This window comes from Denticeps clupeoides, unplaced genomic scaffold (genome assembly GCF_900700375.1).
Source record: "Denticeps clupeoides unplaced genomic scaffold, fDenClu1.1, whole genome shotgun sequence".
Lineage (NCBI taxonomy): Eukaryota > Metazoa > Chordata > Actinopteri > Clupeiformes > Denticipitidae > Denticeps > Denticeps clupeoides.
The window spans coordinates 17,501-42,500 of record NW_021629798.1 but is presented as its reverse complement, the minus strand read 5'-3'; the positions used below and the strand labels follow the sequence as shown (position 1 = coordinate 42,500).

Here is a 25,000-nt window from a genome sequence, read left to right as displayed (position 1 = left end):
ACCCTCGGTCAGCGTTGTGTGTGTGTGTGTGTGTGTTTATTGTTGTATGTGTGTGTGTGTTTGTGTGTGTGTGTATTTACTGTTGTATGTGTGTGTTGTTGCCAGGTAACTGTTTCTGAAGGGTGTGACGGTACCCGGGTCAGGCGCTGGTCAGCGTTGTGTGTGTGTGTGTGTGTGTGTGTGTGTATTTACTGTTGTATGTGTGTGTTGTTGCCAGGTGACGGCGTTTCTGAAGGGTGTGACGGTACCCGGGTCAGGCGCTGGTCAGCGTTGTGTGTGTGTGTGTGTGTATTTACTGTTGTATGTGTGTGTTGTTGCCAGGTGACGGCGTTTCTGAAGGGTGTGACGGTACCCGGGTCGGGCGCTGATACCCTCGGTCAGCGTTGTGTGTGTGTGTGTATTTATTGTTGTATGTGTGTGTTGTTGCCAGGTGACTGTGTTTCTGAAGGGTGTGACGGTACCCGAGTCGGGCGCTGATACCCTCGGTCAGCGTTGTGTGTGTGTGTGTGTGTGTGTGTTTGTGTGTGTGTGTGTATTTACTGTTGTATGTGTGTGTTGTTGCCAGGTGACGGCGTTTCTGAAGGGTGTGACGGTACCCGGGTCGGGCGCTGATGCCCTCGGTCAGCGTTGTGTGTGTGTGTTTGTGTATTTACTGTTGTATGTGTGTGTTGTTGCCAGGTGACGGCGTTTCTGAAGGGTGTGACGGTACCCGGGTCGGGCGCTGATACCCTCGGTCAGCGTTGTGTGTGTGTGTTTGTGTGTGTGTTTATTGTTGTATGTGTGTGTGTGTTTGTGTGTGTGTGTGTGTGTGTGTGTATTTACTGTTGTATGTGTGTGTTGTTGCCAGGTGACTGTGTTTCTGAAGGGTGTGACGGTACCCGGGTCGGGCACTGATACCCTTGGTCAGCGTTGTGTGTGTGTGTTTGTGTATTTACTGTTGTATGTGTGTGTTGTTGCCAGGTGACGGTGTTTCTGAAGGGTGTGACGGTACCCGGGTCGGGCGCTGATACCCTCGGTCAGCGTTGTGTTTGTGTGTGTGTTTATTGTTGTATGTGTGTGTGTGTTTGTGTGTGTGTGTGTGTGTGTGTATTTATTGTTGTATGTGTGTGTGTTTATTGTTGTATGTGTGTGTTGTTGCCAGGTGACGGCGTTTCTGAAGGGTGTGACGGTACCCGGGTCGGGCGCTGATACCCTTGGTCAGCGTTGTGTGTGTTTGTGTGTGTGTATTTATTGTTGTATGTGTGTGTGTTTATTGTTGTATGTGTGTGTTGTTGCCAGGTGACGGCATTTCTGAAGGGTGTGACGGTACCCGGGTTGGGCGCTGATACCCTCGGTCAGCGTTGTGTGTGTGTGTTTGTGTGTGTGTTTATTGTTGTATGTGTGTGTGTGTTTGTGTGTGTGTGTGTGTGTGTATTTACTGTTGTATGTGTGTGTTGTTGCCAGGTGACTGCGTTTCTGAAGGGTGTGACGGTACCCGGGTCGGGCGCTGATACCCTCGGTCAGCGTTGTGTGTGTGTGTGTGTTTATTGTTGTATATGTGTGTATTTATTGTTGTATATGCGTGTTGTTGCCAGGTGACGGCGTTTCTGAAGGGCGTGACGGTACCCGGGTCGGGCGCTGATACCCTCGGTCAGCGTTGTGTGTGTGTGTGTGTTTATTGTTGTATATGTGTGTATTTATTGTTGTATATGCGTGTTGTTGCCAGGTGACGGCGTTTCTGAAGGGCGTGACGGTACCCGGGTCGGGCGCTGATACCCTCGGTCAGCGTTGTGTGTGTGTGTGTGTGTTTATTGTTGTATATGTGTGTTGTTGCCAGGTGACGGTGTTTCTGAAGGGCGTGACGGTACCCGGGTCGGGCGCTGATACCCTCGGTCAGCGTTGTGTGTGTGTGTGTGTGTATTTATTGTTGTATGTGTGTGTGTGTGTGTGTGTGTGTATTTATTGTTGTATGTGTGTGTGTTTATTGTTGTATATGCATGTTGTTGCCAGGTGACGGCGTTTCTGAAGCGCGTGACGGTACCCGGGTCGGGCGCTGATGCCCTCGGTCAGCGTTGTGTGTGTGTGTGTATTTATTGTTGTATATGTGTGTATTTATTGTTGTATATGCGTGTTGTTGCCAGGTGACGGTGTTTTTGAAGGGCGTGACGGTACCCGGGTCGGGCGCTGATGCCCTCGGTCAGCGCTGTGTGTGTGTGTTTGTGTGTGTGTATTTATTGTTGTATGTGTGTGTGTTTATTGTTGTATATGCGTGTTGTTGCCAGGTGACGGCGTTTCTGAAGGGTGTGACGGTACCCGGGTCGGGCGCTGATACCCTCGGTCAGCGTTGTGTGTGTATTTATTGTTGTATATGCGTGTTGTTGCCAGGTGACGGCGTTTCTGAAGGGCGTGACTGTACCCGGGTCGTGCACTGATACCCTCGGTCAGCGTTGTGTGTGTATTTACTGTTGTATGTGTGTGTGTTTACTGTTGTATGTGTGTGTTGTTGCCAGGTGACGGCGTTTCTGAAGGGCGTGACGGTACCCGGGTCGGGCGCTGATGCCCTCGGTCAGCGTTGTGTGTTGTATGTGTGTGTATTTATTGTTGTATATGCGTGTTGTTGCCAGGTGACGGCGTTTCTGAAGGGCGTGACGGTACCCGGGTCGGGCGCTGATACCCTCGGTCAGCGTTGTGTGTGTGTGTGTTTGTGTGTGTGTATTTATTGTTGTATGTGTGTGTTGTTGCCAGGTGACGGCGTTTCTGAAGGGCGTGACGGTACCCGGGTCGTGCACTGATACCCTCGGTCAGCGTTGTGTGTGTATTTACTGTTGTATATGTGTGTGTTTACTGTTGTATGTGTGTGTTGTTGCCAGGTAACAGCGTTTCTGAAGGGCGTGACGGTACCCGGGTCGGGCGCTGATACCCTTGGTCAGCGTTGTGTGTGTGTATGTGTGTGTTTATTGTTGTATATGCGTGTTGTTGCCAGGTGACGGCGTTTCTGAAGGGCGTGACGGTACCCGGGTCGGGCGCTGATACCCTCGGTCAGCGTTGTGTGTGTGTATGTGTGTGTTTATTGTTGTATATGCGTGTTGTTGCCAGGTGACGGTGTTTGTGAAGGGTGTGACGGTACCCGGGTCGGGCGCTGATACCCTTGGTCAGCGTTGTGTGTGTGTGTGTGTGTGTGTGTGTGTGTGTGTGTATTTACTGTTGTATGTGTGTGTTGTTGCCAGGTAACAGCGTTTCTGAAGGGCGTGACGGTACCCGGGTCGGGCGCTGATACCCTTGGTCAGCGTTGTGTGTGTGTATGTGTGTGTTTATTGTTGTATATGCGTGTTGTTGCCAGGTGACAGCGTTTCTGAAGGGCGTGACGGTACCCGGGTCGGGCGCTGATACCCCTTGGTCAGCGTTGTGTGTGTGTATGTGTGTGTTTATTGTTGTATATGCGTGTTGTTGCCAGGTGACAGCGTTTCTGAAGGGCGTGACGGTACCCGGGTCGGGCGCTGATACCCTCGGTCAGCGTTGTGTGTGTGTGTGTGTGTGGTGTGTGTGTGTATTTACTGTTGTATGTGTGTGTTGTTGCCAGGTGACGGCGTTTCTGAAGGGCGTGACGGTACCCGGGTCGGGCGCTGATACCCTCGGTCAGCGTTGTGTGTGTGTGTGTGTGCATTTATTGTTGTATATGTGTGTGTTTATTGTTGTATATGCGTGTTGTTGCCAGGTGACGGCGTTTCTGAAGGGCGTGACGGTACCCGGGTCGGGCGCTTATGCCCTCGGTCAGCGTTGTGTGTATGTGTGTGTATTTATTGTTGTATATGCGTGTTGTTGCCAGGTGACGGCGTTTCTGAAGGGCGTGACGGTACCCGGGTCGGGCGCTGATACCCTCGGTCAGCGTTTGGCGTGTGAGCTGCTGCTGGGGTTGGCGGCGCAGCGCGGGTCTCTCCGTTACCTGCTGGAGTGGGTGGAGATGGCACTAGCTGCATCTGCTGTTGTCATGGAGACTGGCCAGACCTCCCCGCAGAGTCCAGAGGGCATGATGGGATATGACTTCTTCATGAGTGTCCTGATGCAGATGCGACGCTCACTGGTATACAAACACACGCGTATCGCAGCGCACCATCGACATCACACTGCATATGACACTGTACGTTGTGACGTTGTGCCCCTGTCTCTGCAGGGTTCTGCGGTGGAACACCCTCAGTGGCGAGAGCCGAGCCGCTTGTCTGATGGTCTGTGTTCTCTGTACGAGGCGGCGTTCTGTCTGTTGGAGGAGGTATGAAGAGTCAGACGCTACAGTAGAGTTTTCTTCACAACTTCACTCAGTGTGTGTGTGTGTGTGCAGGTGTGCCGCATGGCCTCAGATTACTCCCGGACGTGTGCGAGTCCTGACACCGTGCAGCCGGGTGACGCCGGGTGCGTGTGCGAGAGCTGCGAGGTGTACGTGTGGGGCTCCAACTCCAGCCACCAGCTGGTGGAGGGGACGCAGGAGAAGATCCTGCAGCCCAAGCTGGCGGCGAGCTTCAGCAACGCGCAGACCGTAAGACGCGCACACTCACACGAGCGCAGAATGCAGGCGTGGGTGTTGAACGTTGATGGTCCGCTGCGCCTGTGCAGATCGAGGCGGGGCAGTACTGCACGTTCGTCATCTCCTCCGACGGCGCGGTGCGCGCCTGCGGCAAGGGCAGCTACGGCCGCCTGGGCCTGGGCGACTCCAACAACCAGTCCGCGCTGAAGAAGCTGACGCTGGAGCCGCAGCGCACCGTCAAGAAGGTCTCGTCCTCCAAAGGCTCCGATGGGCACACGCTGGCCTTCACCGGCGACGGAGAGGTCTTCTCCTGGGGCGATGGCGACTACGGCAAACTGGGCCACGGGAACAGCTCCACACAGAAATACCCCAAACTGGTCCAGGGGCCGCTTCAGGGCAAGGTGTGTGTGTGTTGTGCGTCATCTCCATCCTGAGGGGTTGCCTGGTCCCTGTTCTCATTTCTCTTGCGTTGTGTGTGTGTGTGTGTGTGTAGGTGGTGGTGTGTGTGTCTGCTGGCTACAGACACAGTGCTGCAGTGTGTGAGGACGGGGAGCTGTACACGTGGGGAGAGGGAGACTTTGGCAGATTAGGTACAACACACACCGGTGACCGTGGACACGGTACTGAGCCGGTTTCCTGCTTCCTGTTTCCTTCTTATCCTCAGTGGTTATGGCGGCGTTATAGATATGCGTACTTCCACAGTGACAATGAGGCTGTAGTCACAGTTTACTGCTGTGTGTGTGTGTGTGTAGGACATGGAGACAGTAACAGCAGAAACATCCCCACGGTGGTGAAGGACATCAGCAATGTGGGCGAGGTCTCTTGTGGCTCCTCCCACACCATCGCCCTCTCTAAAGATGGACGCACTGTCTGGTCATTTGGTGGCGGAGACAATGGTGGGTGTGCCTGGCTTAGCATGTCACATGATCACAAACCCCAGAATACCATCTTGTGTTTGGATCTTGTGTGACTTTGGTGTTTAGATGCCTCAGTGGTCTGTTGACGCTGTGTGTAGGTAAACTGGGCCATGGAGACACTAACCGGGTCTATAAGCCCAAAGTGTTGGAGGCTCTACAGGGAATGTTCATCAGGAAGGTGTGTGCCGGCAGCCAGTCATCGCTTGCTCTGACCTCCACTGGACAGGTAACTGTGTGTGTGTGTGTGTGTGTGTGTATGTGTTGAATTCCGAACCCCATCTTGTGTCTGTGTGTGTACAGGTGTACGCATGGGGATGTGGTGCTTGTCTCGGCTGTGGTTCATCTGAAGCCACTGCTCTCCGCCCGAAGCAGATAGAAGAGCTGGCAGCTACACGTGTGGTGGACCTGTCCATCGGAGACAGTCACTGCCTCGCCCTCTCTCATGGTACACAACACATACACAAACACACAAAACAGCAGGTTGGTGTATCTCGTCATGGTCCAGCTACATTTAAGTTGGGGGGAGGTTCTTCTGAAGCAGGTCTGATCTGGACTGTTCTGTAATCATCTTGTGAATGTGAATCCTTGTGAAGTTGTGTGTTACTGTTGCATGTGTGTGTTGCTGCCAGGTGACGGTGTTTCTGCTTGTGTGTGTCTGCAGATAATGAGGTGTATGCCTGGGGGAATAACTCCATGGGTCAGTGTGGCCAGGGCAACTCAACTGGGCCCATCACCAAACCCAAGAAGGTGATTGGTTTAGATGGTGTATCAATCCAGCAGATTTCTGCTGGCACCTCCCACAGCCTGGCCTGGACCGCCCTTCCCCGAGACAGGTGAAGCAAGGCCTCTAACCTCTGACCTTTATTATCTTTGAAAGAAAATAATGACTTTCTCTGATGTGTGTGTGTGTGTGTGTGTGTGTAGGCAGGTGGTGGCCTGGCACAGGCCTTATTGCGTGGATTTGGAGGAGAGCACCTTTTCCCATCTTCGCTCATTTCTCGAGCAATACTGTGATGGCATCAACAGTGAATCTCCACCCCCTCCCTTCCCCTCCACCAGGTATAATCACACGACCTGCTGATCCTCTGGTTCCTGGTGTGAATGAATGTGGTTTGTTCTCGGAGTGACTGGTATCATTTTCTCCAGAGAGCATCACAACTTCCTTAAACTCTGCCTGAAGCTTCTGTCCAATCACCTGGCTCTAGCTCTGGCAGGGGGTGTGGCCACCAGCATCTTAGGACGTCAGGCGCGACCTCTCCGCAACCTTCTGTTTAGACTGATGGATGCGTCTGTTCCTGATGAAATCCAAGAGGTGTGTGTTTTCCTGCGGAAACTGTGATGGCGCCCCCTACTGATGTGAGATTTGTTTGTTGTCTCCTGATGAACTTTTGAACAAGGGACACGGGTGTGTGTTGTTGTGTGTGTGTCTGTGGGTGTGGCTTTCAGGCTGTGATTGAGACCTTGTCCATGGGGGCCACCATGTTGCTCCCCCCACTCAGAGAGAGGATGGAGCTGCTGCACACTCTGCTACCGCAGGGACCAGAGCGCTGGGAGAGTTTATCCAAGGGCCAGGTGCCCACACACTTATACCTTTTACACCATGCATACACAACGCAATACACAAAATATACGTGTGATATCTTTAATTAAGATGTTCTGTTGTTGTAGAGGGGGAATTAAACACTTATTAGGTTCTCAGTAATGTGTGTGTGTGTGTGTGTGTGTGTTGTAGCGAATGCAACTGGACATAATTCTGACTAGTCTTCAGGACCATACCCATGTGGCATCACTGCTGGGCTACAGCGTCCCACCTGAGGCATCTGAAAGTGTCAGCACTGACCCCACAGACACCCACTCCTTGCACCTCGACACACACCTAGCTGAGATCCTCATGAAGACACTGCTCAGAAATCTGGGCTTTTATACGGTGAGGGCCATGTCCAGCAGGTACTGGTGTTTATGTACGGTTATGTTGTTGTGCTTAGTATTTGTGATATTTGATGGACTGTGTGTGTGGATGTACAGGATCAGGCATTTGGAGAGCTGGAGAAGAACAGTGATAAGCTTCTCCAGGGAACATCTTCTTCTGACAGCAGTCAGCCAGCGCACATCCACCAGCTGCTCTGCTCTCTTCACAAACAGTTACTGGCCTACTGCTACAGTAACACAGTTACAGAGGTACACACACACTTCACTGCTACAGTAACACAGTTACAGAGGTACACGCACACTTCACTGCTACGGTAACACAGTTACAGAGGTACACGCACACTTCACTGCTACAGTAACACAGTTACAGAGGTACACACACACTTCACTGCTACAGTAACACAGTTACAGAGGTACACACACACTTCACTGCTACAGTAACACAGTTAAAGAGGTACACACACACTTCAATGCAACAGTAACACAGTTACAGAGGTACACACACACTTCACTGCTACGGTAACACAGTTACAGAGGTACACGCACACTTTACTGTTACAGTAACACAGTTACAGAGGTACACGCACACTTTACTGTTACAGTAACACAGTTACAGAGGTACACGCACACTTCACTGCTACAGTAACACAGTTACAGAGGTACACACACACTTCACTGCTACAGTAACACAGTTACAGAGGTACACACACACACACTTCACTGCTACAGTAACACAGTTACAGAGGTACACACACACTTCACTGCTACAGTAACACAGTTACAGAGGTACACGCACACTTCACTGCTACGGTAACACAGTTACAGAGGTACACACACACACACTTCACTGCTACAGTAACACAGTTACAGAGGTACACACACACTTCACTGCTACAGTAACACAGTTACAGAGGTACACACACACACACTTCACTGCTACAGTAACACAGTTACAGAGGTACACACACACTTCACTGCTACAGTAACACAGTTACAGAGGTACACGCACACTTCACTGCTACAGTAACACAGTTACAGAGGTACACACACACACACTTCACTGCTACAGTAACACAGTTACAGAGGTACACGCACACTTCACTGCTACGGTAACACAGTTACAGAGGTACACGCACACTTCACTGCTACGGTAACACAGTTACAGAGGTACACGCACACTTCACTGCTACGGTAACACAGTTACAGAGGTACACGCACACTTCACTGCTACGGTAACACAGTTACAGAGGTACACGCACACTTCACTGCTACAGTAACACAGTTACAGAGGTACACGCACACTTTACTGTTACAGTAACAGTGTTACAGAGGAACTCACACGTTACATGCATACCTTACTGCTACAGTAAAAGTGAACATGTATCTCATGGTTGTTGTGTATACCAGTTGCATGTCTATGTTGTGTTACATGTGTGTTGCAGGGTTGTAGCAGTGTAGCGCTGCTTCATAAACACCTACAGCTGCTGCTGCCTCTTGCTTGCGAGGTGTTTGAACGTTCTGTAGCGTTACTTCGCGAGAGCTCTTGGAACGGGCGTGTGTGTCAGAAGCTACGTGATGTCATCTACGGCTCAGCTGCAGGCAGCATGCTCTGTCAGATTGTGAACGCCCTGCTGCTGTTGCCTGTATCTATTGCGCGTCCGTTGCTAGGACACCTGCTGGACCTGCTCCCTCCTCTGGACCAACTCAACAGGTTGCTACCAGCAGCATCTCCATTGGAGGAGCAGGAGCTGCAGTGGCCCCTACATGGTGAGCTGTGTGTGTGTTTGTGTGTGCATGCACGTGTGTATACTCATGATCTTCAGCATTGTCTTCATTCTTACCTCTCAAAAGGTTCTCCCGACTCAGTGGACCTTGGTTTGGGTGTGGCCCCTCAGGGTTGGGTGTGGTTAGTGGACCTGGAGCGCACAGTTGCTCTTTTGATTGGCTGCTGTTTAGGGGGTATGCTGCATGGCCCACCCCCCTCACCCGAAGAACAGGATTGTGGCCACTGGTTGAAAACGGCACTGTTCTGCAATGGCTTGGAGACAGATGGTCATCAGCTGGGTAAAACACACACACACACACCCACACACAAAACATTTGATTACACAATATATACTTAATTCTGTCTGTATAACAACTGTGTGTGTGTGTCAGACACAGCTGTTAGTGCTCTGCTCGAGGTTGCAGTCAGTGGGAATGAGGAGCAGAAGCCCTTTGATTGGCCACTGAATCCAGAACTGAGCCGATTGGTGGAACTGGCACTGGGTTCGTGCAAAGAGCCAATCAGAAATCTGTGGCTGAATATGCAGGACTATGCCATCAGCAAGGGTACGTGTAGATAAACAGAAACACACTACTACACACAATCACACACAGTACTTTCATGGGTTTGTGTGTGTATGTGTGCAGACTGGGACAACTCCTCGATGAGCGGGGAGACTCTTCTGGACACGGTTAGCCGTTTCACTCTGGCAACTCTGCTGAAACACACTGGCCTGCTGGGACGAGCCTGTCGGGAGGCCAGGTACTCGGAAAGTCTATAAAGGAGAATTAAGCGTGTGACGCTGCCTTCAGTTTATTCTTCTATTTATTCTGTGTGTGTGTGTGTGTGTAGGTACCAGCCCTGTAAGCTGTTGGTGGATATATATTCTAGTGTGTACAAAGTGCGGAATCGCCTGTTAGCATGTAAAAACATGGAGCTGATGCAGACACACATTCAGTCCAGGGAGAGGAGGGTGAGTTTCTCACACACACACACACACACACACACACACACAATAATAAACATTTACAAATACATACAGCATTTTATGTTTCATCCTATAATATTTTTAAAATGTGCAGGTGTCAGACAATCAGGACGTGCTGGAGCCTGACCCTCAGGAACATGCCTTCACACGCACCATCGATGAGGAGGCGGAGCTGGAGGAACAAGAAGGGCGGGATCGGGAAAGAGAGGAGGGGGCAGACCAGGAGGAGGACGAAGATGATAGAGAGCATGAGGTCATGACCGCCGGTAGTAAGTTTACCGACACACAACACAGACACAACTGTGAGTCTCTAGATGTTCGTTGTGGATCAGTGTGAGGTTAGGGGGTGTGTTTCTTCCTTATGAAGCTCTTTTCTTGTGTCTGCGTGGAAATTCTAGAAAATACCTGTTATATATTTTCTCTATGTGTCGGTCTGTGTGTTACAGAAATTTTTCAGTGTTTCCTCTCGGCACGTGAGGTTGCAAGAAGTAGAGAACGAGACCGAGAGCGTACGGATGGACCTCCTGTCTCTGGGGCTGGGTTTGAGGCGGAGCCAGAGAGTGGGGAGGAGTCTGTTAGATGCCACGGGGGGAGTGGCCTGGTGGAAGGTCAGGACTTGTACACGGCAGCATGTGTGGCTGTCATCCACCGCTGTGCCCTCCTCATCCTTGCTGTCAGCCCACCCTCATTCAGCACGTCCAATCAGTTGCAAGAGGAGGGACCAGCACATTCTGGGGGTGGAGTTACACAGGAGGGCAGTGGCTTCTTGACCAGGTCATTTTGCCTTTTACTTGTTTGGTCGGGCAACATCATGCTGCAAGTCACATACTTGACGTGTACAAGTTTTCTTTTGTTTGTATTCTGTGTGTGTTTTCAGGAGTGAGAGTTTGTCTGCTGACAGCAAGTCTCACCACAGCAGCTCCAGGCTGCCGAAGTCCAGGAGTGAGTCTGAGCTCTCACAGGCCGAGTCGGATGAGGAGGGATATGCTTTGGTCAGTGTGTGTGTGTGTGTGTCTGTGTGTGTTCTTCAAGAAAGAGAAGTGTTTACTGAACATCTGCCCTTCATCTGCTACAGGGGGGCAGGAGGGGTGATGTGGACTCTTCTTTCACTCGACGAGGTACGAGGTGTGTGTGTGTGTGTGTGTGTTTGTGTGTGTGATTGTACATGTAACTGCATCTCTCTGATCTCAGGGTTCCATGGTTCTGTGGATGCTGTTTCTGAGTCATGGTTCTGGGATTCATGCGAGGAACGTTCTGATTGGTTCCATGCTCTGCTGGAGAACATGGTGAGCTTTGTGACTGCTGATGTGGGGAACGTTCCTCCCTTCAGAGAACCAGAACAGAACATGAGGACCTGCCCACACACGGTTATCACAGCTATGCAGCAGCAGCAGCGTAGAGGAGAGGTACACACACACACACACACACACACACTCTTCTTTAAGATTGCAAGGGTTTCTAAATGTTTTTGCTGATGTGTGTGTAGCTGCGTTTGGAGGCTCTGCATCAGATTGTGGTCCTTATTTCTGGATTGGAAGAGAAGGTTTCTGTGGGTGGATTTGGTCCTGCTTGTGCTGTGTTTGACTCCGCCTCCTTGTTGGCATCAGTCCGCCTCCAGTTTCTTGCTGGCTGCTTCAGCCTGGGAGTCACGAATAAAAACAGCAGCCAGCTACACCACTACCAGGTACACACACACTTTCTGATTGTTATATCATTAGATCATTGTGCATCAACGTGTGAAGGAGATTGTGTGTGTGTGTGTGTGTGTGTTAAGGATGGAGTGTGGGCAGCTAAGAGAAGTCTACAGATGGACGTTCAGAGCGCCGTGCACCAGATCTACCAACAACTGTCAGTCACACTGGAGAGAGCTGTACAGGAGAACACACACCACATGGGTAACACACACACAGAACAAAACATACACCACATGGGTAACACACACACAGAACAAAACATACACCACATGGGTAACACACACACAGAACAAAACATACACCACATGGGTAACACACACACAGAACAAAACATACACCACATGGGTAACACACACACAGAACAAAACATACACCACATGGGTAACACACACACAGAACAAAACATTCACCACATGGGTAACACACACACAGAACAAAACATACACCACATGGGTAACACACACACAGAACAAAACATACACCACATGGGTAACACACACACAGAACAAAACATACACCACATGGGTAACACACACACAGAACAAAACATACACCACATGGGTAACACACACACAGAACAAAACATACACCACATGGCTAACACACACACAGAACAAAACATACACCACATGGGTAACACACACACAGAACAAAACATACACCACATGGGTAACACACACAGAAAAAACATACACCCACATGGGTAACACACACACAGAACAAAACATACACCACATGGGTAACACACACACAGAACAAAACACACACCACATGGGTAACACACACACAGAACAAAACATACACCACATGGGTAACACACACACAGAACAAAACATACACCACATGGGTAACACACACACACAGAACAAAACATACACCACATGGGTAACACACACACACAGAACAAAACATACACCACATGGGTAACACACACACAGAACAAAACATACACCACATGGCTAACACACACACAGAACAAAACATACACCACATGGCTAACAAACACACACAGAACAAACATACACCACATGGCTAACAAACACACACAGAACAAAACATACACCACATGGCTAACAAACACACACAGAACAAAACATACACCACATGGCTAACAAACACACAGAACAAAACATACACCACATGGCTAACAAACACACACAGAACAAAACATACACCACATGGCTAACAAACACACACAGAACAAAACATACACCACATGGCTAACAAACACACACAGAACAAAACATACACCACATGGGTAACACACACACACAGAACAAAACATACACCACATGGGTAACACACACACACAGAACAAAACATACACCACATGGGTAACACACACACAGAACAAAACATACACCACATGGGTAACACACACACAGAACAAAACATACACCACATGGGTAACACACACACAGAACAAAACATACACCACATGGGTAACACACACACACAGAACAAAACATACACCACATGGGTAACACACACACACACACACACAGAACAAATCATACACCACATGGATAACACACACACACACACACACAGAACAAATCATACACCACATGGGTAACACACACACACACACAGAACAAATCATACACCACATGGGTAACACACACACAGAACAAAACATACACCACATGGGTAACAAACACGGTAACAAACACACACAGAACAAAACATACACCACATGGCTAACAAACACACACAGAACAAAACATACACCACATGGCTTACAAACACACACAGAACAAAACATACACCACATGGGTAACACACACACAGAACAAAACATACACCACATGGGTAACACACACACAGAACAAAACATACACCACATGGGTAACACACACACACACACACACACAGAACAAATCATACACCACATGGGTAACACACACACACACACACACAGAACAAATCATACACCACATGGGTAACACACACACACACACACACAGAACAAATCATACACCACATGGGTAACACACACACAGAACAAAACATACACCACATGGGTAACACACACACAGAACAAAACATACACCACATGGGTAACACACACACAGAACAAAACATACACCACATGGGTAACAAACACGGTAACAAACACACACAGAACAAAACATACACCACATGGCTAACAAACACACACAGAACAAAACATACACCACATGGGTAACACACACACAGAACAAAACATACACCACATGGGTAACACACACACAGAACAAAACATACACCACATGGGTAACACACACACAGAACAAAACATACACAACATGGCTAACAAACACACACAGAACAAAACATACGCCACATGGGTAACACACACACAGAACAAAACATACACCACATGGGTAACACACACAGAACAAAACATTCACCACATGGCTAACAAACACACACAGAACAAAACATTCACCACATGGCTAACAAACACACACAGAACAAAACATACACCACATGGCTAACAAACACACACAGAACAAAACATTCACCACATGGGTAACAAACACACACAGAACAAAACATTCACCACATGGCTAACAAACACACAGAACAAAACATTCACCACATGGGTAACAAACACACACAGAACAAAACATTCACCACATGGGTAACACACACACAGAACAAAACATACACCACATGGGTAACACACACACACAGAACAAAACATACGCCACATGGGTAACACACACACAGAACAAAACATACACCACATGGGTAACACACACACAGAACAAAACATTCACCACATGGCTAACAAACACACACAGAACAAAACATTCACCACATGGCTAACAAACACACACAGAACAAAACATTCACCACATGGGTAACAAACACACAGAACAAAACACACACCACATGGGTAACACACACACAGAACAAAACATACACCACATGGGTAACAAACACACACAGAACAAAACATTCACCACATGGCTAACAAACACACACAGAACAAAACATACGCCACATGGGTAACACACACACACAGAACAAAACATTCACCACATGGGTAACAAACACACAGAACAAAACACACACCACATGGGTAACACACACACAGAACAAAACATACACCACATGGGTAACACACACACAGAACAAAACATACACCACATGGGTAACACACACACACACAGAACAAAACATACGCCACATGGGTAACACACTGTAATTGTGTGTGTTTTTTTGCAGAATGGCAGCAGCGGCTGCTCTTGGTGAATGTGTTTGCTCTGAGTGTGCGTTACCAGCCTGTGGATGTTGCCATGGCGATCTCCAGCGGTCTCCTCAATATTCTCTCCCAGCTGTGTGGGACGGAGCTGCTGATTGGACAACTGCTGCACGTTCGCCAAAGGGGTGGAGCCTCTCAGCTCAGCAACGCCCTGAGAGTGGCGAGCACACGCCTACTGCAGATCCTGTCAATCAGCACAGGGTATACACACAAACACACACACACACACACACACACACATTATGATGACAGCAGGTTATTAGCACAGTGTAACAAGCCCTGATGGTTCTGTCCGCAGGACGTATGCGGACCGCTTGAGTCCCAAGTTGGTCCAGTCCGTGCTGGACCTGCTCTGCAGCCAACTGAAGACGTTGCTGTTGCAGGCCGGCGCGCTCACAAACACCAACACACCGGTGCAGGACAGGGACAAGGACAACGAGGCAGCACCTGAGGAAGAGAAAGACACCGACGACTGGACAGACGTGGAGAAAAAAGAATTTCGCTGTGTGTACACACACACACACTTTGTATTTCATGAATTAACATTTTTCATGTAAAATTCTGAAATCATATTATTATAGGATACAGTTGAATACTACATGTTACTATAGTGATTTTTTGTGTGTTTGTGTGTTAGTGACCCTGAGGAAGCGCCATGTGGCTGAAGTGTATCTTGGTGACTTCCTGGTCTTCCTCAGACGTGTCGTGTCCTCCAAAGCCATTCAGACCCGCATGGCCTCCCCAAAGTGGACAGAAGTCCTTCTCAACATCGCGGCACAGAAGTGTGGTTCAGGTAAGAAGTCACACACACACCCTCCTCCACATTTGGGTGTTTGTCCTTTAACGGTGGGACGTCTGGCATTTACCAGACGTCCTTATCCAGAGCACCTTTCACTCAGTAGTTACAGGGACAGTCCCCCTGGAGACACTCAGGGTTAAGTGTCCTACTCAGGGAATGATGGTAGTAAGTGGAGTTTGAATCCGGGTCTTCTGGTTAATAGGTTAGTGTCTGACCCACCAGGCTACCCTCAGCAGGACGTGATGATATAAGTTCTTCTCTCTTGGTATATCCTGCAGGTCTTCCTTTGGTGGGGAACATTAGAACCCGCCTGCTGGCGCTGCACGTTCTGGAGGCGGTTCTTCCTGCGAGTGAGAACTGTGTGGACGATGAGCAGATGAGTCAGGTGCCCAATTCATCATCCACACACCCAGGTCTGTCCACTGAAGTGGCTCTTTAAAATGACGTCCCTTCTTTGTGTGTGTATGTGTGTGTGTGTGTGTGTGTGTGTTAGGTGGTGGAGCGTCTGTTTTCTCTCCTTTCTGACTGCATGTGGGAAACTCCTGTTGCTCAGGCCAAACAGACGTTACACACTAGAGAGAACGAACAGGACAGTAAACTGCAGGTAACACAAAAACACACACACAGGATATAGAGCTGCAGAGTTCATGCCATCTGATGTGTGTGTGTGTGTGTGTCAGGGAGACTTGGATGATGAAGAAGAGAACTTGCCAGTTCAGGAAATCTCGTTTGACCCGGAGAAAGTGCAGTGCTGTGGTGTGGAGGCGGGGCAGATCCTCACACACGGCAGCGGGGGGAAGGGCTACGGACTCGCCGCTACCGCCATCACAGCAGGGTGTTACCAGTGGAAGGTACACACACACACTTAAACACTGTTACACACACACACACACACTTATACACTGTCTCACAAACACTTAAACACTGATACACTCACACACACTTATACATCGTCTCTCTCTCTCTCTCACACACACACTTATACACTGTCTCACAAACACTTAAACACTGATACACTCACACACACTTATACATCGTCTCTCTCTCTCTCTCACACACACACTTATACACTGTCTCTCTCTCACACACACACACACACACTTATACACTGTCTCACAAACACTTAAACACTGTTACACTCACACACACTTATACATCGTCTCTCTCTCTCTCTCACACACACACACACACACACACACACTTATACATCGTCTCTCTCTCTCACACACACACACACACTTATACACTGTCTCACAAACACTTAAACACTGTTACACTCGCACACACTTATACATCGTCTCTCACACACACTCACACACACACACACACACACACTTATACATCGTCTCTCTCTCTCACACACACACACACACACACACACTTATACACTGTCTCTCTCACACGCACACACACACACACACACTTATACACTGTCTCACAAACACTTAAACACTGTTACACTCACACACACTTATACATCGTCTCTCTCTCTCTCACACACACACACTTATACACTGTCTCACAAACACTTAAACACTGATACACTCACACACACTTATACATCGTCTCTCTCTCACACACACACACACACACACACACTTATACATCGTCTCTCACACACACACACTCACACACACACACACTTATACACTGTCTCACACACACACTCACCCATGGCCCCTCTTGTCTCAGTTCTACATTGTGAAGGAGAATCGTGGTAATGAGGGGACGTGTGTGGGCGTGGCCCGCTGGCCGGTACAGGACTTCAATCACCGGACGACCCCTGACATGTGGCTCTACCGCGCCTACAGTGGCAACCTTTACCACAATGGAGAACACACACTCACGCTGCCCAGCTACACACAGGGCGATCATGTGACCTGCGTCCTGGACATGGAGGCGAGGACCGTCTCCTTTGGCAAGAACGGCGAGGTGGGGACTCTTCGCAGGTGTCTGCTGCTCGAGGTGTGGCGTCTGGTGTGGTAAACTGTGTGTGTGTGTGTAGGAGCCGAAGTTGGCCTTTGAGGATGTTGATGCCACTGAGTTATACCCCTGCGTGATGTTCTACAGCAGCAACCCGGGAGAAAAGGTAACAACACACACACACACACACACACACACGTACAGGGTTCCTACAGTCGTTAAAAACCTGGAAAAATCATGGATTTTCAAAAGAGAATTTTCCAGGTGAAAAGTTTTGGAATACGACATAAACTTATAAAGGTCAATCGTTGAAACCTGATTGACACGTGAATGTACACTACTCACAGTAAGTTAGGGATGTTGTTATTTACACGAGTGCTTTTCCTATTTGCTCTAAGTTTTAATAAAAATATAATAAACTATATTACTAATATTTTTAATATAGTTTTAATATATATTTTATAAATATATTTTTATTAAATTTAGACAGTAACAGGAATCGCCCCAAATAACAAAACTGGACTGTCAGTAGCGGGTGTTTCCACCATTTGCCGGCGGCGTCTCGTGCTCCTCACCAGCCTCATGATGATGTTCTTCCTCAAGTCCTACATGCAGTTCTGCCAGGTCACGTGGTGGTGGGCTACGATCATTCAGTCTCTGCTTCAGCTGGTCCCAGACGTGCTCTGTGGGGTTCAGGTCAGGGGTCATTGATGTCCAGACCATATGAAGCACTCCAACTTCCTGAAGTCCAGCTGTGGCAATTCTGCCACGATGTGGTGGAGCATTACCATCCATGAACAGGAAGTTGGGGGATGATGATGGGTTCTATGATGTCTCTGAGGTAAGGACGTGCAGTGACTGAGTGGAGTCGGTTGTGAATGGTTGGTCTGGAAACCCTCGTACCCTCGCATCTCGTAACCGGGCCTGCAGCTGTGTGGCAGTTAGGTCCTGAGGTCCTGGTCATCACTCGTGGGGCTCCCCTCCTGGGTCTGTCATGGATCTGCTAGTAGTTCTGTGTCTTGATGCAAGTCTGGTGATGACACTCTGAGACACCAAGTTCACGAGCAACATCTGACCCGAAGGCGCCATGGCCAGGTGACGCTGCTCGTACGTTAAGTGACGTTGTGTCTTCGTGGCTGTTTGAATACCAGCTTTTTATACCCACAGAATGTAGAAATTATCGCCACATTGAGAATGTGTCTCTTGGTATTGGTCCCAATATAAGGGACACCTGTACACAATGAGACAATTATTACATGGAAAACACAAAATGAGGTGTGTATGTAACCCCCGAATACAAATACCTCCCGACCACAAAAATGTCTGACGTGAAACAAACACGTATGTACGACACCCACTAAATCTCGCACATTATCCCTCATTTATTGTGAGTAGTGTGTATAACGAAGTACGTGGTTGGAAATTTTTGAGTAAAAATGTGTAAGAACCCTGATCGTCTCTTGCAGGTCAAGATCTGCGATATGCAGATGAGAGGGACACCACGTGACCTGCTGCCTGGTGACCCCATCTGCAGCCCGGTTGCCGTAGTGATGGCTGAGGCAACGACACAATTGATTCGTATCTTACATCGCTCTGAGTGCTGGACCACGCCCATCAACCACAGCATGCTGACCCGCCTCTCCAGGATCAGAGGCTGCCTGTGCAGTGGGGGCGTGTCTGGGACAATCGGAGGGCGGGGCATGAGGAAGAGCCGATCAGTTCAGAGCCGGGAAGAGCAGGAAGGAAATGCACGCACGCACACACACTCACGGCATGGACTGGCGGACCTGTCCGACACACACTTGTACACCCTCTGTGTGGAGGTGTGGCCAGTCCTGGCTGTGATTGGAGGATCGGACGCAGGACTGCGAGTTGGGGGTAGGTGTGTCCACAAACAGACTGGTCGCCAAGCAACTCTACTGGGTGTGGCCAAAGAAGGAAGTACTTCAGCCAAAGTACAGTGGGATGAAGCAGAGATCACGATCAGGTGTGTGTGTGTGTGTGTGTGTGTGTGTGCGTGTCAGGAGAATATAAGGTGTTGTGTGGAAGGCTGATGTTGTGTCTTGTTCTGTTTTAGTGACACCCCGTTGTATAACCTGGAGCCGTGTGACCCGTTACCGTTTGACGTTTCACGTTTCCAAGGCTTGACCTCTGACCTTCTCCTGGACCTCACACACCTCGCTAGTGTCCATGATGACCCCTGTAAGCAACCAGGTCGTCGCAAACACACCCACTCACATGTCCGTCATGAAATTGCCGAGGAGCCATGCCCCAAAGAGGCGGGCGAAATGCGAATGTCACACAGCATGGAGGAGGTCAAAGTTCACGCTCCTCCAAACTCGCGCTCCGAGAGCGAGTTGTCCGTGGCATACGCAGCCGACACCCCCAGCAACATGCATGGTGAGGTGCGGCGCAGGACTGCTGAAGGAGGTCAAGGGTCACAGTCAGAAATGCGTGCGGTACAGCTGTCCTACGTCTACCTGGGCGCCATGAAGACTCTGAGTGCACTGCTGACCTGCAGCCGCTACGCCGAGCTGCTGCTCGTCCCCAAACACGGCGCCGAGCCCGGACACAACGCCGACTGCAGCCCCGCCGCGCTGGAGGACGGCAGCATGCGCTCCGCCCTACAGCTGCTCATGCGGCACATGGTGCGGCGCGCAGTCATGAGGTCGCCTATCAAACGAGCACTGGGATTGGCCGAGCTGGAGCGAGCACAGAGCATGATCTACAAACTGGTGGTGCAGGGAACGCTGGAGCAGCACGGCACGTCTAAAACCGAGTAATTCAACACACACACACACACCTACACACACCTACACACACCTACACAGACATCTACACACACACTTACACATGATCTACAAGCTGGTGGTGCAGGGAACGCTGGAGCAGCACGGCACGTCTAAACCGAGTAATTCAACACACACACACACTTACACACACCTACACACACCTACACACACCTACACAGACATCTACACACACACCTACACATGATCTACAAACTGGTGGTGCAGGGAACGCTGGAGCAGCACGGCACGTCTAAACCGAGTAATTCAACACACACACACACACACACCTACACACACCTACACACACCTACACAGACATCTACACACACACTTACACATGATCTACAAGCTGGTGGTGCAGGGAACGCTGGAGCAGCACAGCACGTCTAAACCGAGTAATTCAACACACACACACACTTACACACACCTACACACACCTACACACACCTACACAGACATCTACACACACACCTACACATGATCTACAAACTGGTGGTGCAGGGAACGCTGGAGCAGCACGGCACGTCTAAACCGAGTAATTCAACACACACACACACTTACACACACCTACACACACCTACACACACCTACACAGACATCTACACACACACCTACACATGATCTACAAACTGGTGGTGCAGGGAACGCTGGAGCAGCACGGCACGTCTAAACCGAGTAATTTCACACACACACACACTTACACACACCTACACACACCTACACACACCTACACAGACATCTACACACACACCTACACATGATCTACAAACTGGTGGTGCAGGGAACGCTGGAGCAGCACGGCACGTCTAAACCGAGTAATTCAACACACACACATCTACACACACACCTACACACACCTACACAGACATCTACACACACACCTACACATGATCTACAAACTGGTGGTGCAGGGAACGCTGGAGCAGCACGGCACGTCTAAACCGAGTAATTCAACACACACACACACACACTTACACACACCTACACACACCTACACACACCTACACAGACATCTACACACACACCTACACACACTTACACACACCTACACAGACATCTACACACACACCTACACATGATCTACAAACTGGTGGTGCAGGGAACGCTGGAGCAGCACGGCACGTCTAAACCGAGTAATTCAACACACACACATCTACACACACACCTACACACACCTACACAGACATCTACACACACACCTACACATGATCTACAAACTGGTGGTGCAGGGAACGCTGGAGCAGCACGGCACGTCTAAACCGAGTAATTCAACACACACACACACACACTTACACACACCTACACACACCTACACACACCTACACAGACATCTACACACACACTTACACATGATCTACAAACTGGTGGTGCAGGGAACGCTGGAGCAGCACGGCACGTCTAAACCGAGTAATTCAACACACACACACACTTACACACACCTACACACACCTACACACACCTACACAGACATCTACACACACACTTACACATGATCTACAAACTGGTGGTGCAGGGAACGCTGGAGCAGCACGGCACGTCTAAACCGAGTAATTCAACACACACACATCTACACACACACCTACACACACCTACACAGACATCTACACACACACTTACACATGATCTACAAACTGGTGGTGCAGGGAACGCTGGAGCAGCACGGCACGTCTAAACCGAGTAATTCAACACACACACACACACACACCTACACACACCTACACACACCTACACAGACATCTACACACACACCTACACATGATCTACAAACTGGTGGTGCAGGGAACGCTGGAGCAGCACGGCACGTCTAAACCGAGTAATTCAACACACACACACACTTACACACACCTACACACACCTACACACACCTACACAGACATCTACACACACACCTACACATGATCTACAAACTGGTGGTGCAGGGAACGCTGGAGCAGCACGGCACGTCTAAACCGAGTAATTCAACACACACACACACTTACACACACCTACACACACCTACACACACCTACACAGACATCTACACACACACTTACACATGATCTACAAACTGGTGGTGCAGGGAACGCTGGAGCAGCACGGCACGTCTAAACCGAGTAATTCAACACACACACATCTACACACACACACCTACACACACCTACACAGACATCTACACACACACTTACACATGATCTACAAACTGGTGGTGCAGGGAACGCTGGAGCAGCACGGCACGTCTAAACCGAGTAATTCAACACACACACACACACACACCTACACACACCTACACAGACATCTACACACACACCTACACATGATCTACAAACTGGTGGTGCAGGGAACGCTGGAGCAGCACGGCATGTCTAAACCGAGTAATTCAACACACACACACACTTACACACACCTACACACACCTACACACACCTACACAGACATCTACACACACACCTACACATGATCTACAAACTGGTGGTGCAGGGAACGCTGGAGCAGCACGGCACGTCTAAACCGAGTAATTCAACACACACACACACACACTTACACACACCTACACACACCTACACACACCTACACAGACATCTACACACACACTTACACATGATCTACAAACTGGTGGTGCAGGGAACGCTGGAGCAGCACGGCACGTCTAAACCGAGTAATTCAACACACACACACACTTACACACACCTACACACACCTACACACACCTACACAGACATCTACACACACACTTACACATGATCTACAAGCTGGTGGTGCAGGGAACGCTGGAGCAGCACAGCACGTCTAAACCGAGTAATTCAACACACACACACACTTACACACACCTACACACACCTACACACACCTACACAGACATCTACACACACACTTACACATGATCTACAAACTGGTGGTGCAGGGAACGCTGGAGCAGCACGGCACGTCTAAACCGAGTAATTCAACACACACACATCTACACATACACCTACACACACCTACACAGACATCTACACACACACTTACACATGATCTACAAACTGGTGGTGCAGGGAACGCTGGAGCAGCACGGCACGTCTAAACCGAGTAATTCAACACACACACACACACACACCTACACACACCTACACAGACATCTACACACACACCTACACACACTTACACATGATCTACAAACTGGTGGTGCAGGGAACGCTGGAGCAGCACGGCACGTCTAAACCGAGTAATTCAACACACACACTTACACACACCTACACACACTTACACACATCTACACAGACATCTACACACACACCTACACACACTTACACATGATCTACAAACTGGTGGTGCAGGGAACGCTGGAGCAGCACGGCACGTCTAAACCGAGTAATTCAACACACACACACACACACACACTTACACACACCTACACACACTTACACACATCTACACAGACATCTACACACACACCTACACACACTTACACATGATCTACAAACTGGTGGTGCAGGGAACGCTGGAGCAGCACGGCACGTCTAAACCGAGTAATTCAACACACACACACACACACACACTTACACACACCTACACACACTTACACACACCTACACACACACCTACACACACCTACACAGACATCTACACACACACCTACACATGATCTACAAACTGGTGGTGCAGGGAACGCTGGAGCAGCACGGCACGTCTAAACCGAGTAATTCAACACCTACACACACTTACACACACCTACACACACCTACACAGACATCTACACAGACACTTACACATGATCTACAAACTGGTGGTGCAGGGAATGCTGGAGCAGCACGGCTAGACCTAGTAATTCAACACACACACACACCTACATACACATCTCAACACACACTTACACATATACACACACACTGTCAAATACAACACACCTACACCTGAGCTTTTCTGTTTTAGATACGGAGTGTGACGTCTATGAGGAGGTGGGGTTTCAGACACCTGTCACAACAAGCCCCTCCTCCAGCTCCACCTCATTCATGAGCTCCTCCCTTGATGATACAACCACCGCAACCACCCCAGTAACAGACACTGAGACGGTGCCAGCAACCGAGTCACCAGGAGTGATGCCTCTCAGCCTGCTGCGGTACACACACACACACACACACACACACACACACACAGATTAAATACATTTCACGTGTGTATGTGTTTGCATTTGTGTGTTGTTTTTAATGTGTGTGTGTGTTTGAGTGCAGGCAGATGTTCTCTAGCTACCCCACTACAATGGCGCCATCTCGTCGTGCACACACACCACCTGTGACATCATTACCCACAAGCCCCTCTGATGAAGTTGGACGCAGACAGAGTTTGACATCACCAGACCAACCGAGCAGACCCAACAACAGAACAGGTACACACACACACACACACACACACACACACACACGCGCGCGCGCCGCTCAGTTTTATTTTATTTATGAAATGTTGAGATCACAAAAACCCATATTGTT

At 49.3% G+C, this 25,000-nt stretch overlaps 1 protein-coding gene across 1 annotated transcript in view; it reads left to right on the top strand.

Annotated features, from left to right (window-relative positions):
• The window catches only part of herc1 (HECT and RLD domain containing E3 ubiquitin protein ligase family member 1), a 44,424-nt gene that overhangs the window by 5,426 nt on the left and 13,998 nt on the right, over positions 1-25,000 (top strand). The window contains exons 3-40 of the mRNA XM_028966280.1: positions 3,806-4,060; positions 4,151-4,246; positions 4,316-4,510; positions 4,588-4,899; positions 4,992-5,088; positions 5,251-5,394; positions 5,514-5,641; positions 5,716-5,860; positions 6,077-6,248; positions 6,340-6,474; positions 6,562-6,727; positions 6,862-6,987; positions 7,148-7,342; positions 7,441-7,593; positions 8,787-9,111; positions 9,196-9,408; positions 9,502-9,675; positions 9,757-9,871; positions 9,962-10,082; positions 10,192-10,366; positions 10,544-10,871; positions 10,975-11,089; positions 11,173-11,215; positions 11,289-11,503; positions 11,584-11,781; positions 11,872-11,992; positions 15,008-15,245; positions 15,343-15,548; positions 15,682-15,837; positions 16,122-16,228; positions 16,337-16,447; positions 16,524-16,694; positions 17,536-17,775; positions 17,849-17,932; positions 19,233-19,753; positions 19,844-20,545; positions 24,433-24,633; positions 24,746-24,900. Of these exons, the coding sequence (XP_028822113.1) occupies positions 3,806-4,060; positions 4,151-4,246; positions 4,316-4,510; positions 4,588-4,899; positions 4,992-5,088; positions 5,251-5,394; positions 5,514-5,641; positions 5,716-5,860; positions 6,077-6,248; positions 6,340-6,474; positions 6,562-6,727; positions 6,862-6,987; positions 7,148-7,342; positions 7,441-7,593; positions 8,787-9,111; positions 9,196-9,408; positions 9,502-9,675; positions 9,757-9,871; positions 9,962-10,082; positions 10,192-10,366; positions 10,544-10,871; positions 10,975-11,089; positions 11,173-11,215; positions 11,289-11,503; positions 11,584-11,781; positions 11,872-11,992; positions 15,008-15,245; positions 15,343-15,548; positions 15,682-15,837; positions 16,122-16,228; positions 16,337-16,447; positions 16,524-16,694; positions 17,536-17,775; positions 17,849-17,932; positions 19,233-19,753; positions 19,844-20,545; positions 24,433-24,633; positions 24,746-24,900 (7,354 nt within the window). The remainder of the gene's footprint in view (positions 1-3,805; positions 4,061-4,150; positions 4,247-4,315; positions 4,511-4,587; positions 4,900-4,991; positions 5,089-5,250; positions 5,395-5,513; positions 5,642-5,715; positions 5,861-6,076; positions 6,249-6,339; positions 6,475-6,561; positions 6,728-6,861; positions 6,988-7,147; positions 7,343-7,440; positions 7,594-8,786; positions 9,112-9,195; positions 9,409-9,501; positions 9,676-9,756; positions 9,872-9,961; positions 10,083-10,191; positions 10,367-10,543; positions 10,872-10,974; positions 11,090-11,172; positions 11,216-11,288; positions 11,504-11,583; positions 11,782-11,871; positions 11,993-15,007; positions 15,246-15,342; positions 15,549-15,681; positions 15,838-16,121; positions 16,229-16,336; positions 16,448-16,523; positions 16,695-17,535; positions 17,776-17,848; positions 17,933-19,232; positions 19,754-19,843; positions 20,546-24,432; positions 24,634-24,745; positions 24,901-25,000) is intronic.